Source organism: Emydura macquarii, unplaced genomic scaffold (assembly GCF_026122565.2).
Source record: "Emydura macquarii macquarii isolate MOO-44397 ecotype Brisbane River unplaced genomic scaffold, CSIRO-AGI_Emac_v2 contig_3451, whole genome shotgun sequence".
NCBI lineage: Eukaryota > Metazoa > Chordata > Testudines > Chelidae > Emydura > Emydura macquarii.
Genome location: NW_027133588.1, coordinates 148,085 through 163,142, shown reverse-complemented (window position 1 = coordinate 163,142; position 15,058 = coordinate 148,085). Strand labels below are relative to the sequence as shown.

The 15,058-nt window shown below is 51.7% G+C and overlaps 1 protein-coding gene across 1 annotated transcript in view; it reads left to right on the top strand.

Moving 5' to 3' along the window:
- LOC137144384 (COMM domain-containing protein 4-like) overlaps positions 1 to 8,457 on the top strand; it is a 29,756-nt gene extending 21,299 nt beyond the window's left edge. Inside the window, exons 4-10 of the mRNA XM_067534658.1 lie at positions 183 to 254; positions 1,520 to 1,585; positions 2,627 to 2,666; positions 4,734 to 4,853; positions 5,387 to 5,467; positions 6,248 to 6,410; positions 6,687 to 8,457. Coding sequence (XP_067390759.1) covers positions 183 to 254; positions 1,520 to 1,585; positions 2,627 to 2,666; positions 4,734 to 4,853; positions 5,387 to 5,467; positions 6,248 to 6,410; positions 6,687 to 6,741 — 597 coding nt within the window. The 3' untranslated portion in view covers positions 6,742 to 8,457. The remainder of the gene's footprint in view (positions 1 to 182; positions 255 to 1,519; positions 1,586 to 2,626; positions 2,667 to 4,733; positions 4,854 to 5,386; positions 5,468 to 6,247; positions 6,411 to 6,686) is intronic.
- Positions 8,458 to 15,058: the final 6,601 nt, after the last annotated feature.

Sequence of the window (15,058 nt, the reverse complement as noted above, 5' to 3'; positions counted from 1 at the left end):
TCTAGGGAGTGTTTCTTCCTGTGCAGTTGGGATGGGGCAGCAATAAAGGTGGGAAAGGAGACCGGGGTTCCCTTGCTCCGGCAAGAAGAGCTGGGCTGTCTTGCAAACAACACTCTGCCGCTGATGTCCCCCGGGCCCAAAGGCCGCCTGGGTCCTAACGACACCTGATCTTCTCCTTCCAGAGGTTCCGGTTCTGTGGAGACTTGGACTGTCCCGACTGGGTCCTGGCCGAAATCAGCACCTTGGCCAAAATTGTTAAGTGGAAATCTTCCTTTTTTTTGTTTTGTTCTGGGGACCTTACACTGTGCCCGTCACCCTAGTATCTGAGCGCTTTTTGCTGTTAAAAAAAAATCAGAGAAGGTCTGATGTGCTGTGAAACCGGACAGTCAGTAAGAAGCCTTCGCCATTGAGAGGGGCACGAGTATCTACAACCTGGGGGAAGCAATAGGAATATCTTATTGATGCATCTTGATCTAAGCTCTGGGTGTCTGGTTAAGGGGGAGAGCTCAGGCCCCTGAGCAGCCAGCTTGAACTCCGCGTCTGTCTCCGACTGACTGGGCCTCTCTAAGAGAGTGGGAAGAGGCTCAGGAAGTTTGTAGCGTGGATGTCATGGGACAGGCTTTGACTGAGGGTCGAGCAAAGCAATCAGTGCAACACAAGAGCTGGCTGGGGTTTTAGATTGACCGTTGCATTCGAAAACTCAGCGAGTCTCTTTGTGGAATCCAAAATATGACGTGCCCCAAAGAGGCGAAGACTTTAGTGGTTTAGAAACAAACAAACCAAAAACCAGTAGTTGTTTGGCTGGGGCAGGCCAGGGTTGAAATGGGCTCCTGATTGTTGCAGGGTCGGTTGAAGAGAGAGAAATTGAGCTGGGTGGAGTGATAAGGAGCGTTTATTCTGTTACAGCGTCTAGTCCACTCCTTCCCCTTTGTCACGCGCGTCCAACAAAGTGAGCCCCGAGTTCACTTTACAACTTTTTATCTAAAATAATATGTAAACACACACCCTCCTACAGCGCCCCATAAATCCCTATTTGGTGATATAAATGATTACAAAATGAATATTAATAGCTAGGGGAGGCGTATAATTATATCTGCCCCTGTTTGTTATTTCCCACGAAATATAGCCTGCCTGTATTACAATCCCGTTACCATGGTGCCTATTGGGCAGGTTTGCCCTGGTTTGGACACTGCTGGAAAGTTGCTCTGATATGCTCCCTCCTTCCCTAACTTCAAGGCTGGAAAGTTGCTGTGGTTTGCACATGATTATTGCTCGTGCAGTATATGGCCTTTTTAAGCCCAAATCAGGGGTCCCACGGAGGACCATTTGTGTCCAAAGCCTGGGCCCAACTCCCAGCCCCCCAGGAATGTGGCCCAGCGCTGACATCCTTTGTCCCCGCGCCCACACTGATGTGGTGCCATGTGTGTGTTTTGAGGGGGAGCTTAGGACTCCTGCCCCGGATGGCTTGAGGGGCACAGCGCTGCAGTGGGATTTTATTTTCTTGCTCTCTCTTTTCCAGTCCTCGGTGAAGCTGAAGCTCATCTGTGCCCAGGTGCTCAAGGACCTGCAGGGAGAGGGGATTGATGTACGTGAAGGACTTTCTTCTTCCGTGTTCAGTCCAGCTGAGTAGGGATCCAGTGATCACAGAGACTCGAGTCTCCCCTCCCCGCAGCTGAGAGTGATGAATGCAGTGTAGGGCTGGCCGGCCTCCGGGCAGGCAGTGTGGTGGTGTGGGTAGGGTATCAGAGTGGGGAGTCAGGGAACATGGGTTCTGTGCCCAGCTCTGCCACTGCTCTTGGGCCAGGTGCCTAAAATCTTTGCCCCTGTGTCCCTGTCTGTAAAATAAGGGCAGCGACGCTCACCCACCGGGAGATCTGCAGGTGGACAGGGCTGTACGGCTGCTAAGTACTTAATAGAGCAGTAGACAATAATACTTACTTCCTAAGGGTCCTGTGTGGTCTGCCTCACCTTATCCACCCATTGGCCCTGCCATTGCTAGGGAAATGGCCTGGGGTTGACAACACAGATTCCCTTGAGATCTCTCAGCAGGGGGGTTTGGCCACTAGTGGACGTGGGCCTGAGCCATTTGTAACGCCCATGGCAGAAAGCAGCTGACCCACTGTACACAAATCACGGGTCCAGGTTGTGGAGATTCCAGTAAGACGTGCCTGGAGCACTAATGGCCAGTGGGAATGGCCCATCCCGCACCACCCATTGTGAAGGCAGCTTGGTCTAGAGGGAGCCAGGAACCCAGGAGTCCTAGTCCCGGGTCAGTCACTGGCTTGCCATGTGGCCTTGGGCAAGTTATTTAGGCTAAATCCAGAAGCTTCTGGTAATTTGGGTCCCAGCTTGAGACACTTTGGCCCTGTTATTCAGAGGTGCTGAGCGCCCCCCCCCCCCCCCCCCCCCACACACACACACACACACACACACACACACACACACTCCTGTGGACTCCAAGTGCCCGGAGGCCCCTTGTGGAAGTGTTGGCCTTATCCTTTCGCTGCTTTCCCTCCTTCGCGCCTGGGGACTCTGAGCAGCCAGGGCTCATTCTGAACCATGCCGTGCGCTGGGAGCAGGGCCCTGGGGCTGATGGAACTAACTGGGTGTTGCTTTTCTCTTGCAGTATGAGAAGATCCTAAAGCTGACGTCGGACGCCAAGTTTGGTGAGTGTGGTTCCTCTCCAGAGCTGCGGGGGGCCCTAGGCTGGACTCCTGTAGCGCTGTCCCTGGGGCCGTCCCGGGGGATTCGGCTCTTTGCCTCTCCCGCCTTCCAGGGAGCTGCAGGGAGGCTGCAGCAAGCGGGTGGCTTTTGGATGCTAGGCCAGGCTTTGGCTGATTCTTGCCTCTCCACTGCCCCGTTCCACACCCCAGTGCCCTTGACTGAGGACATTTTACCTCCAGCTCTCGTGGGCTCGTGGTCGCTTTGTTAGCTGCAGTTCCTGAAAACCGGAGCTGGCTGGGGTCACGCGTGGAGTGACGCTCTTAAGAGTTAGTGCCGAGGCATTGGAAACAAACTGCACGCTCCTCTCCTGGGCAGGCACTGGAGCCCCACAAATCTCCCAGGGCCCTTGCTCCTGTTCTGGTCGGGGGAGACCCTGTTAATCGACCACCAGTGAGCTGCTCCTTCTAACTCCAAAGACTGCCCTGGCTTTATATTTTTGGGCAGTTCCAGGCCCTTGCGTCGGGGGAGGGTAACACCATTTTCCGGAGTGTGGGGAAGCAGCCTGGGCCTGGTTGTTACAGTAGCAATCAAAACTTTCCAGGCGCTGTCCAAAGAGCTGAACAGCCACGATCCCTGCCCTGCTGAGCTTGCTACCCCAGTGGGGCAGTTCAGAGAGGAGGGGGAAGGAGGGGTTCCAGGAACTCAGTCTGTTTAGCTGAACAAAGAGGAGGTTCAGGGGTGACTTGTTGGCAGCCCGTAAGAACTGATACGGGGAACAAGTATTTGATAACAGACTCTTCAGTCTAGCACAGTGTTTCTCATCGACCGGTCCATGGACTGGCACCGGTCCCTGAGATCTCCCTGACACACTGTAGGAAGCCTGAGATCTCCCTGACACACTGTAGGAAGCCTGAGATCTCCCTAACACAGTGTAGGAAGCCTGAGATCTCCCTGACACACTGTAGGAAGCCGGTCCCTGGTATAAAAAAGGTTGAGGAAACACCAGTTCTAGCAGACAAAAGCCTAACACGATCCAATGGCTGGAAGTTGAAGTGAGACAAATTCAGACTGGAAATAAGGTGCACATTTTTAACAGGGTAATTAGCCATTGGAACAGCTTCCCAAGGGCCGTGGTGGACTCTCCATCAGTGGCAATTTCTAAATCAAGCTCTGCTCTAGGTCAAACAGGGATTAATTCAGGGAAGCCCTTTGGTCTGTGTTACCAGGCCAGACCAGGTGATCGTAACGGTCCCATCTGGCCTTGTAATCTGTGAAAACGTCTGGTTTGGTTTTCATTAATGATCTGACCCTGGCCGAATTGCCATGCTGTGGCTTGACCCTGTCTGACTGCCACTAGCCTGATTACTGTGTGGGGTTAACCTCGGGCTTTGTCTGTGCGAACGCTGAGTTTGCGACAAGCCGGGGGGTAAATCTGCCGTGCACTGAGTGTCCGGGTGGAGCCTGTGCCGCACACGAGTTCCATGGTGCACCTGGGAGCTGCCCTGCTTCGAAGCAGGCGTAGGTTGAAGTGCAGTAGGGAGCTGGTAGTTTGCGGCAGCCGGGTCCTCACGGACACAGCGCGCAGCTGGCCAGTGCAGGGTAGATTTACACCCCAGCTTGCCATGAGCTGTGTTCGTTTCGATGGGCCCTGGCCCTTGGCCATTATTATTATTTGGATCCCTAGCATCATTTTATTCGAGTTGCTGGGTTAAATCCTAACCTATTTTGACCCTTGCCAGTTGCACTTGACTCCCCCTCACACACACCTTACCCCAGATATCAGTCCCCTGCCCACCCTTGCATCTTACCCAGCTTGGTGACAATGAGCCCAGCCCACTTTGCCTTTGTGCTTTCTGCCTGTTTCCTGCTGTCCCTCACGGCCCGGTGGGAGGTGACGTCCGTCCATGCACCCTTTCTAGTCTCCTGCAGATGATGAGCTGTCAGGGGCGGTTGGATTCCATGTAAATGGAGGCAGGCCCTTGCCAGGGTCTCTCAAAGCTGCATCCTTCCAGGGAAGAACCTGGCCGCGAGGGGAGCAGAGTCCCAAAGGTTTCTCCTTCTCTCTCCAGAGTCCGGGGATGTGAAGGCCACTATTGCCGTGCTCAGCTTCATCCTCTCCAGCGCGGCCAAACACAGCGTAGACGGCGACTCTCTGTCCAGCGAGCTGCAGCAGCTGGGGCTGCCCAAAGGTGGGGAGAGCCGGGGGCTGGATCTCTCGGGTGAGCTGCAGCCCACGGGGGTCAATAGCAGCAGCCCGCCTGTCTTGTGCAGTGTCAGCCAAAGAAGGGGGCTGGGGAGCTGGGCCGAGCCTCTCCACCCCCGTGTCCGGCTGTAACCCTGGATAATTGTATCCTTCCCCCTGGCTCCAGCACGATGTGTGATTCAGTAAGCAACACATTCGCTCTCTGGGGGGAGCGTCACTGCTGGGGTGTGTCCCCCGCACGCTCCCATCAGCGAGAAGTTAGAACTCGCTGTGGCAGCCAGCAGGGAAGACTTTGAAGCAGTAGCTGGGCCATCTTCTGATTAAAATGCCCTGGCGCCCCTTTGCGCCACCGTTATTCCACGTGCTCCCCACGTCCGCATCCTACTGGATTCCCCCTGCGAAACAGGCCAGCTGAGCAGGCTGCAGCCAGGGTCCCTTCTGAGGCCGCTGGAACGAGTCGTGTTGTGTAGGCGCTGCTCTGAGGCTCGTCAGCGGGTGATTCCTTGGGCTCTTTTGTAGAACATGCCACTGGATTGTGCCGGTCCTACGAGGAGAAGCAGAGCCCCCTGCAGGACAGCCTCAGGGCGCGGAGCCTGAGATGTAAGTGCCCCCCTCCGGCTGTGCAAGCCTGACACGGCTCAAGGCAATGGGGTGGGAGATGGTCCTTCACCAGGGGTACATGCTGGCCCCCGCTGCCCCCACCCCTCCAGCTGTTCCTTTGTGTCCATGGAGGGGACCTTCTCCAGCCATTCTCCTCTGAGACTTCTTGGGAAGAACTTGCTCCTGGGCTGTGGGACAGGATCAGCGTTTGCTGAGGGCCGGAGTATGTGTCCCAGCCCGTGGGTGGCTGGGTTTTCAGCAGCAACAGAGGGGACGAACAGGAGCTGGGACCAGAAGCCTGTTGTCTGACCCCCGGGGGCTGTGGCTATGTCAGCCCGACAGGTTAGGATCTGGCCAGGTTAGTTCACCTCCCAGGACAATCCAAGTGCAGCAGGGCGTGGGAGGACACTGTGTTAGAGACAAAGATGAGGAGGTGCCAACCACTTGGACCCATGGGAATCTTTGCAAAGAGGGGTGTTAGCCGTGTGTTATCCCAGCCATGCTCCATCTTGGAGCGCTTCCCTCCGCTGACCTAAACTCCCTTGTTGTTCAGCTGGAGACATTTTCTTCCTCTAATCAATTGTCTAGTGTTGCTGTGGGCCGTTAAGACAGTTGCTATGTCCCACACACCAGAGGTGGCTGCATTGCAGGGGTGGGTGAAACCCTTTAAAGCTCTTGAAAAGTGTTTCCCAAATCCATATCGCTGGCTCTTGCACAGAGACAGAGTTTGACATTGACAGAGCAAACTGTGAGACTGGCCTTGCCTCTGTCTGTCCTCAGTGAACCATCTGGACTCTGTGTCCTGGAGAGTGGATTACACGCTCAGCTCCAGCGAGCTCCAGCAGGTCAACGAGCCTCTCGTGCACCTGAAGTTCAACGTGCGAGACCGGGACAGAGGTGTGACAGAGCCCTTTGCCATGACCGTCTCGGCTGAGAAGTTCCGGTCTTACTGGCAGGTGAGTAGATGGCAGGCGGGCGGCTTGGAATCGCTCGTCCTGGCCCTGCCCTGCTGGTGTTTCCTCTCCTCTGTTCCCCTCTGCTGCCCCTGCTGGCTGGGGCCGAGGTGGGCTGTCTCCCTGTAGAGACATTTCTCTGTCCCTGCTCACAGCTGAGAGGTTATTCTCTTCCCTGTGTTCCCCTGCTGTGAGGTGATGGGTGAATTGGGAACTGGCTGCAGAGACCCAGGTCACTCTGCCCCCACTGGCCTTTTGCTGTCTCCTCTCCCACTTTCAGAGCTGAGACAGGCCCAAGCCGCGATGAAAACTCTCAGCTGAGGCGTCGGGAGAACAGACAGGAGCGTGGAAGGAGCCAGCTGACCGTGCTGCAGCCTGTCGGAGAGTGTGGTGGGCGCAGTTATGCCGCTGGGGAAGCCTCCCGCAGACACCGTGTGGGCAGCGGTTGGGCTGGACTCTCCTCCCTGCTCAGACTCCCGCAGCTGAAACTGAAGATGGCTCTTCTCTTGCCGTTCCCGCTCCTACTGGCGGCTGTCACCCCACCTGGCTCTCTTGCTGTAGAGCCCTCCTGCCAGCCCCTCCTCCATCCTGCCCACAAGCTCTTGTGCTTTCAGGAGCCCCTCGCAGGACCCACCCCAGAGCAGTGGCTGCTTCTGCCTCTGCTAACGAGATCCCCACCTGCAGACCAGCTTCAGCTCACAGTGATAGACGGGCTTTCCTGTAGCAAAGGCATCCAAGGCCTGGGGCTGTGCCAGCCCTCAGGAAGAGCAGGCACTATAACACACCTCTAGAGAATACCCAGGCCTACCAGCTGGAGCCTAGCTCAGTAACGAAAGACACTGAAATCCCCCACACAGCCCTTCATTGGTGGCTCTGTTCCTGAAAAGCTACAGGGAGCTGACCTGCCCTTTTGCTTCTGCCTGAATTATGTCCTGTGGATGCTCGGTGCAGGCGCGTGGGCTCCAAATGTCTCCTCTGGAGACGTAGCACGCTACAGCCCACCAAAGGCTGTGGCTAGGCCATCTGCATCACCTGTTGCCTGAACTCCCTGCAGGAATCCACGTTGCCTGTGGCTGAGCTGACTGTGCCAGTCATACTTAAGAGGTTGGAAAGTCACCAGCTGAAGCATGATGGAGCTTTCTCTAGTTCCTTCTTGCTCCCCCCTTTCCCCCGCCCCCATCCCTCTCCTAAAAAGGGTTTGCCTCTCTTCTTTCCACTTCCTTCAAAGGAGCCCCTTGCCTGGGGAGATAAATGTAGCTTTTCTGTCTTTCCTTTGCCCCCTGCACCTACCACCTTTTCCAGGCAGCTCAGTGCACAGAGTAAAGGATGAGCAAGAATGTGCATCTCTGAATCTCTCCATGCATTTCCAGTTGGCCTTGACACATGAAGCCAGTTATTTGTAACATTTCCTGTTTTGCAAGCGGGATCCAATAAAGCCACGTGGCTAACAAAGGCAGCGTCCTGCAGAGCGTTTTTAATTTGAAAAGGAGGGACTGATGCCACAGGCAAAATTCATCATACCGGCAAAGTGCTCTGCAGCCTCTTCCCATGTCCTGAAGCTCTGTCAATGTCTCTCCATCCCTACCTCCACCTCCCTGCTCTCGGTTCTGACCACTGCAGAAATTACTAGGAGAGTCAGGATAGGCAAGGTAGGGAAACTGTTGATTCACCACAACCTGGTCATGCAACAGCCTGTGCTAGGCCAGCCCTTGCCCCAGGCACAGCTCTGGTAAAACAGCCCCCGAGGGACTAGTTGTGTTTTGTTAATTTCATGTAACTTGTGCTCAGTTTAGACTGGCACCTGCCCCCGGTGCCCTATTGTGCTGACCACGTTTACTGGCTCTGGGCTGATTTCCAGGAATGTCACAGCTGGGGGATGGTGCAGTTGCTCCTTTAGAGCAAACCCCTAGGGTGGTGAAGTGGGTAACCATCTTAACTGTAGAGCTTGAACTACATTTGGTAAATTGCTGCTGAACGGCAAAAGCCCAGGGCAGCCCTGTATTTCTAAGAACAAGCCCATGTTCCATTAAATTGAAAGGCAATAAAAGTAAAATGGTACAAGAAATAGTTTATTAATAATAATACCTAGCTCTTATATCAGCAGTGGATCTCAAAGCACTTTGAAAAGATGGTCAGTATCATTATTCCTAATTTACAGATGGAGAAACTGAGGTAGAGAGGCACGGTGGTGGCAAGTGACTTGCTTGTGGTCAGCCAGCAGCAATGCTGGGACTAAAAGACAGTTCTGAGTCTTAGGCCAGAGGTCTGTCGCCTAGGTTACACAACCTGTAACTAACCAGTGGAACTGCCTGCTGTAAGATGTTGTAGCAAATAGCTTAATAAGATCCACCTTAGTGTTATCCAGGGATAAGAGCAGCTCTGGTGGTAGAGGAGAAGATAAAAGTTACAACAGCCACCGCACTCCAGCGTGCTTCGTGATGTCCTGGCTGACGCTACTGCTGCAGGCAAGATTGACCTGTGCTTGGGAGGGGGGAGAGGAATCATCTCTGTGGGTGAGGCTGGTGCCTGTTGTGACTTTGTGCCCAGCAGGAAGGCTGGGAATAACTCTGCCCCGCAGACAGGCTCTGGGGCATGGAAGTGCAGGGCAGGGAGGCGACCCAGCCACTCGCTGAGCGGGGAAGCTGGCAGCACCGCTGCCCAGATAGTAGCTGCTCCGGGGGTGAGCATAGTAAGGTGGATGCAGGAGTGTGTTTGACTGTTCAGTGCTTTCCCTAGCAGCCCCCTGGTCCGCATGTCCATCCCCACCTGGCCCCTCTTCAGTCTTTTGTTTCTCTTCCTGGGCAAACAGGGTCACCTGCTTGCCTCCTGACTTGCTCTTTGTTCTCTAGCTGGTCAAACCCAGCTTCCCGTAGAAGGCCAGAGTGATGGGATCATCAATTGCCAGGTAACAAATTGCCAGGCCAGTGTCTGGGCCCAGGCCCCACCCGCATCTCTGGATTCTGCAAAGAAAACACCTTTCCCCCTCCCCCTAGATAATCCTGCAATACACAGGGGAAACCGAGGCACCCACAATCTACATAGTAAACATTCTGAAAAAAATCCCACTCTGTCACACTCATTACATGACCCACACATGTAAAAATTTGGTCCTCTGGCTATTAGTTGCAAGGACTGGCTGTGGTCACTTTGGAAGCCTTGAGTCGTCTTGTTCTGCGTCTGCCAGCGGTAGAGTTGGCTGGTCCACAGTTTCTGCTGTCGGTCTCAATCACAAATGATCTGGGCGATGAGTTCTTTTTCTTTATGACAGCTGGAGCTGTCCCTCCTATTTCGACACAAACACACTCTCCAGGTTCTACACGCGGCCGCGCTCTGACTGAGTGGTGTCTGTTCTAAAGCTCTTTTAGCCCTTTTATCTGATTTGGTTACTTTCTCCATGTCTGACCACTTTGGAGACTGGAAAATAACCTAAGTCAGATCAGTAGTTCTGAGTTGTCTTCCCACCAGGAGTTGTGTTGGACTATGTTCAGTAGCTGTTATTGGTCTTGATCTGTAGCTCAGAAGATCAAGGATTGGGTCTTCCTGCTGTAGGCTTTTCTTGGCTGTACGGCTCTCTCAGCCTCTCCATTTGCTTGTGGGTAATGTGGGCTGGTAGAAATATGGTCAAAATCATATTTCATTCGGAATGACTTAAATTCTGCTGCAGTGAATTGTGGTCTGTTGTGTGTCATCAGTTGCCCTGGAAATGAGCAAAAGTGTGCGTCAGTTTCTTGATGCCACTGCAATACGGTATGTCCCGCATGGACGAGCTTTAGGATTTCTCCCCTCATTTCATTTGGAATAACAATACGGTCGCCTTGAGTCCTGGAATCTATCTGAGCCGCTTAATTGGCCATGGACTTCAAAGTAGTCTCTTCTCACTTGCATCGTGTTCTTTAGCTAATTGGGCCAGCTGGCCCTCATGTAACTTAGACCTTCTTGAAGCTGCCTGTCTGCCAGGGTTGCCTGTTGTAGCTGGTGTGGTCTCTTTCCCGACACTGATGACGACGGTCTGAATGCAGCTACAGCGTCCGCTTACGTCTTTACGTCAGCGTCGTAGCTGAGTGTGATTGGGCTCTGAGTGTCTGCTACCACCAGACTTTTTAACTGCAGCAACATATTTAGCAATCGGGTTAAATTGCACTAACCTCACTTCCCCTGCCACTCCTTGCTGCCTGCAAACAGCTGCAGCCGGGGAAATGGACTGGCACGTGAAGACACCCCCCTGCACCCTACACACACAACTGATCTGCAAAGAGGAGGCTTTAGCGGCTTGCCTAGACTGGAGGAAAATTGTCTCCTCCTTCCATTCAGTCCATTTGCAGCCCTGGCTGCGCTCCGGAGTTGTGCAGCGTCAACTGCACCCCTAGGCATCGTAGTGCTTGAGAACTGGAGCTGTTGAGATCATTTCTTTTACCTTTTTGAAGGCAATTTCTTGATTTGGCCCCTAGAGCCTTGATGTGTTGGACTTTAGTAGTTCAGTCAATGGTTTTATCACTGTAGAAAGGTCTTGTAGGTATTGACCAAGTAACTTACTATCTCCAGTATGCCTCGCCTTTCTGGTATATTTGTTGATGCATGCACTTCTCGAATTGCTTTTACTTTCTCTGGACTGAATCTGTCTTTGTTTATTGTCTGTCCAAAAGCTTGATTTGGGATAGGCAGTAAACACCCTTTCCTTCTTTAGTTTCAGTTGAGACTGACTGATTAAGCCTAGAATTTTGGTGGGGGTTTTGTTGTGTTCTTCCATCAAAGACCCATATATCAAAATATTGTCCATGAAAACTACAACTCCATTTGTGTTCATTAACACTTCTGCCATCTTTCTTTGGAAAATGTCAGGTGCACAGGTAATCCCAAAAGGTCATCTTCAAAAGCAAAATCTCCCAAAGGGTGTGATAAATGTAGTCAGGTTAGCCCTCTCTTTGGTTAAAGGAGTTTACCAGAATCCATTCAAAGCATCCAGCTTGGAGAATACCATAGCTCCTTTCACTTTGAGGAGGAAGTCAGCTAATGTAGGGAGGCTAGCTTTTTCCTCCCACAACTGCTTCATTAAATCTTTTCAGATCTAGTTTTCTTTATAACTGGTACCACTGGGGCACACCATGCTGTTGACTCAGAGATTTTCTCAACTATGCCAGTCTGTTCCACTCTTTTTAAATCCGTTTCCATGTTACTAAGTAATTGGATGGGAATTCTGCGGGGTGTACGTATACTGTGTAGTTCAGCGTTGTCTCTAACATTAAGTGTATCCAATCTCCTTTTAGAAGTCCACACAAATACTGGCTAGGCCCATCACAACTGCCACACTGCGGCTGAGAAGGTTGTTGGTCTTTGATCACAGGCACTCTGCATGTATAGCTTTTGTCTTTAATTGTCAGTTGTTTCTGTGGTGACCTGGCTCAGGCAGTTCAGACTACATCCAGGGCTAGTCAGGTGTGTGTCTTCAGCTCTGGGAAGGGTTGCAGATGGGAATCCCTTCTGAGATATTGGCATGTCTGCTCCTGAATCAATTTTAAAGTCAGTAGTCTTTCCACGAATATTCAGTTTCACAGACTCTGTCAGTTGTAGCCACATGCAGCTCTTTTACAGTTAAAGTGCCGCTCCTGGAGCCCTCCACACCTCCCCCCATTCTCTGCCTACTATATGGGGGTGTTGGGGGAATCTCAGGGCTTCTGCCAGGTGGCAGGGTGATGGGGGTAGGGGCTTTAGCCCCATGGGGGACTACAGCAGGTGGGACCACACGGGACAGGTTGTAAATGTCTTTTGGCTTTTGAGCTTCTGAAAATTATTATATGTGGCTCAGAGGAGGGTCAGTAAGTTTGGCCACCCCTGCTCTGTGTCAACACACATGATAGACATTTCCAATGGGGAGCAAGGCGAAAGGCAGTCTGTGTAGAAGGAAACTCCATGCTGTTGCTTTGCTAAGATGTAGAATTTTGGTCCGGCCACCTTTCCTGCCAAAGAATGAACACGAGGCAGGTAAATGGCCTACCAGCCTTGTTTACACCTGGCTGAGGCATCAGCTTGCCCTTTGCTCTAAGGAAATGGTTTGGCCACTCCCCAGACTTACCTGGAAAACATATAGTCATGATTTCAGTTTACATTTATCACTTCACCTCTAATGCTGCTACATGCATTTTGCTATGATATTACTGATCGGCAAATTATGAGTTTTTAAATGATATCTCACAAGCCATACGTTGTACAAACATTATTATAATAGTGTGTAAGATGTGAACAGGGTATATTCTGTCACAATTACCCTCCTTTAATATAAAGGAGCTAAAAGTCAGAGGGATCTTGATAAATTGGAGAATTGGGCTATAGACAACAAAGTGAAATTCAACAAAGACAAATGTAAGATGCTACATTTAAGGAAGAAAAACCAAATGCACAAATACTGAGCAGGGGATAACTGGCTTGACAGCAGCACAGCTGAGAAGGATCTGGGAGTTGTGGTGGATCACAACCTCAACATGAGTCAGCAATGCGATGCTGTTGCAAAAAAAAAAAAAAAAGCAAATGCAGCTTTAGATTACATTAACAGAGGCATAGCATGCAAGTCACGGGAGGTGACAGTACCGCTCTACTCAGCGCTGGTTAGGCCTAAAGTGGAGTATTGTATCCAGTTTTGGTCACTAACGTACAGAAAGGATGTGGAGACACTGGAAAGGATCCAGAGGCGAGTGACAAAGATGATGAAAGGGTTGGAATGCAAGCCATCCGAGCTGAAGGAACTGGGTATGTTTAGTTTGGACAAGAGGAGATTAAGGGCGGACGTGATAGCGGTCTTCAAATATTTGAAAGGTTGCCATAAAAAAGAGGGAGAAAAGTTGTTCTCTCTTGCCATGGAGGGCAGGACAAGAGGCAATGGGTTCAAACTACAGCAGTCTTTGTCTGCTGACTAGAGGATCCCTGAGCTAGAACCTGCAGTAGGGGGTGGGTCCGGGTTCCCCTATCAGCCACTGGGGAAATGGCACCATAGGAGCAGTGAATGTGAAGACGGCCTAAGACTGCTGTTAAGGAAAGGCTTTGACACCCCAGAAGGTGGATATACACATAGTGATCTGGCCAGAGGGCCACGTCATGACGAAGGAGCAGCCTGTGTTGCAGAGAGTGAGCAGCAACAGAACGTGTAGCAAGCAGCAGAAGGCGAACTCGGACCTGGAAAGAGCTGAATTCCCAGAGCAGCTGGGAGGCGGCGCCAACCTGGGTGAGTGAACCCCATAACATATAATTTAAGTCCTTGTAAGATTGTGCTTTATTAACAGCATCATGAAAGCTGATATGTAGGTCTTGACCCATCGTAAACCAGAAAGGTTTTTTTTGCCAGGGATAATTTGCTAAAGAGCACTTCCCTTTGGAAACCAGTAGAGAGACGAAAATCCTCAGAGCAGTGCAGGTTTGTGGAAAAACATTCTGCAGTCCTTTTTCATAAATCGTGTTTACCATCTTAATTGAAGTCACTTTTCCAGATAGTGTGTGTCTCGGCTTCTTTAAAAGGTGAGTTTCTTCAACAAAATCCTCTTCTATCAAATCTCCCAGGTAGCATTTTGAAATTCTCAAGTTTTTGTGATGCAGAAATTGGAATCCTTTGTAGTCTGGTTCCAAATAAATAAAACCGTGCTGTTGATTTTTTTCAGATCTTCTTGTAACTTTGCAGATAAGGATGTCAAGAGCAAGGTAAAAGTGTCAACCTGGAACTCGGTTTCCTGGTTTTCATGGTCCTATGCTGTGGTCCTATATTCACCATCCCAAGTGATCCAGCCAATTCCCCTCCGCACAGCATTCACACGCACACACGTGCTCTCCTGCACTGCGGTCACAGGGATAGTTTTGGGGTGACCAAGAATCCCATAGTTGCAGGTGAAGCAATTTGATCCCTGATTTGATACCCAAAGAAGCAGGAGAGCAGGGTAAGGCGTGGGGGATAGATTCTTGGGCCAGAAGGAGTCGTTGTGATCATCTAGTCTGACCTGTACAGCACGGGCCAGAGAACGGTCCCAAACTAATTCCTGGAATGGATCTTTTAGAAAACCATCCAATCTTAATTTAAAATGGTCAGTGATTAGAGAATCCACCACCACCCTGGGTAAGTGGTTCCAAATGGGTAATTACTGTCACTGTTAAAAATGTGTGCTTTATTTCCGGTCTGAATTTGTCCAATTTCAGCTTCCAGCCACTGGATCATGTTAGATCTTTCTCTGCTAGAAAGAGTCCTTTATTTGTTCCTCATGTAGCTACTTATGGACTGTAATCCATAGTTTCTCAACCTGTGGTATGCGTACCCGTGGGGGTACGCAAGACACAGGCAGAGGGTGTGCGGCGAAAAACCCAGTGAAGGGAGGCAGGCAACAGCCACCGGCTTCTGGAGGAGGCGGGCAGCAGCTACTGGCTTCCTGCCCGGTCCCACCTCCTAATTGGGAGGTAGACGGCAGCCGCCTCAGTCCTGGGAAGCTGGGTGGCAGTCACTGGCTTCTTGGGACGCCAGGTGGCAGCCACCCACATCCCACCCGGTCCTAGCTCCCAGGTGGGAGCCAAGCGGCAGCCTCCTGCAGCCTGTGAGCTGAGCTCACAGCTCGGTGGCTGCCACCCGTGCCCCGGCTCTGAACCGAGAGACTGCCTCCCATGCCCTGGC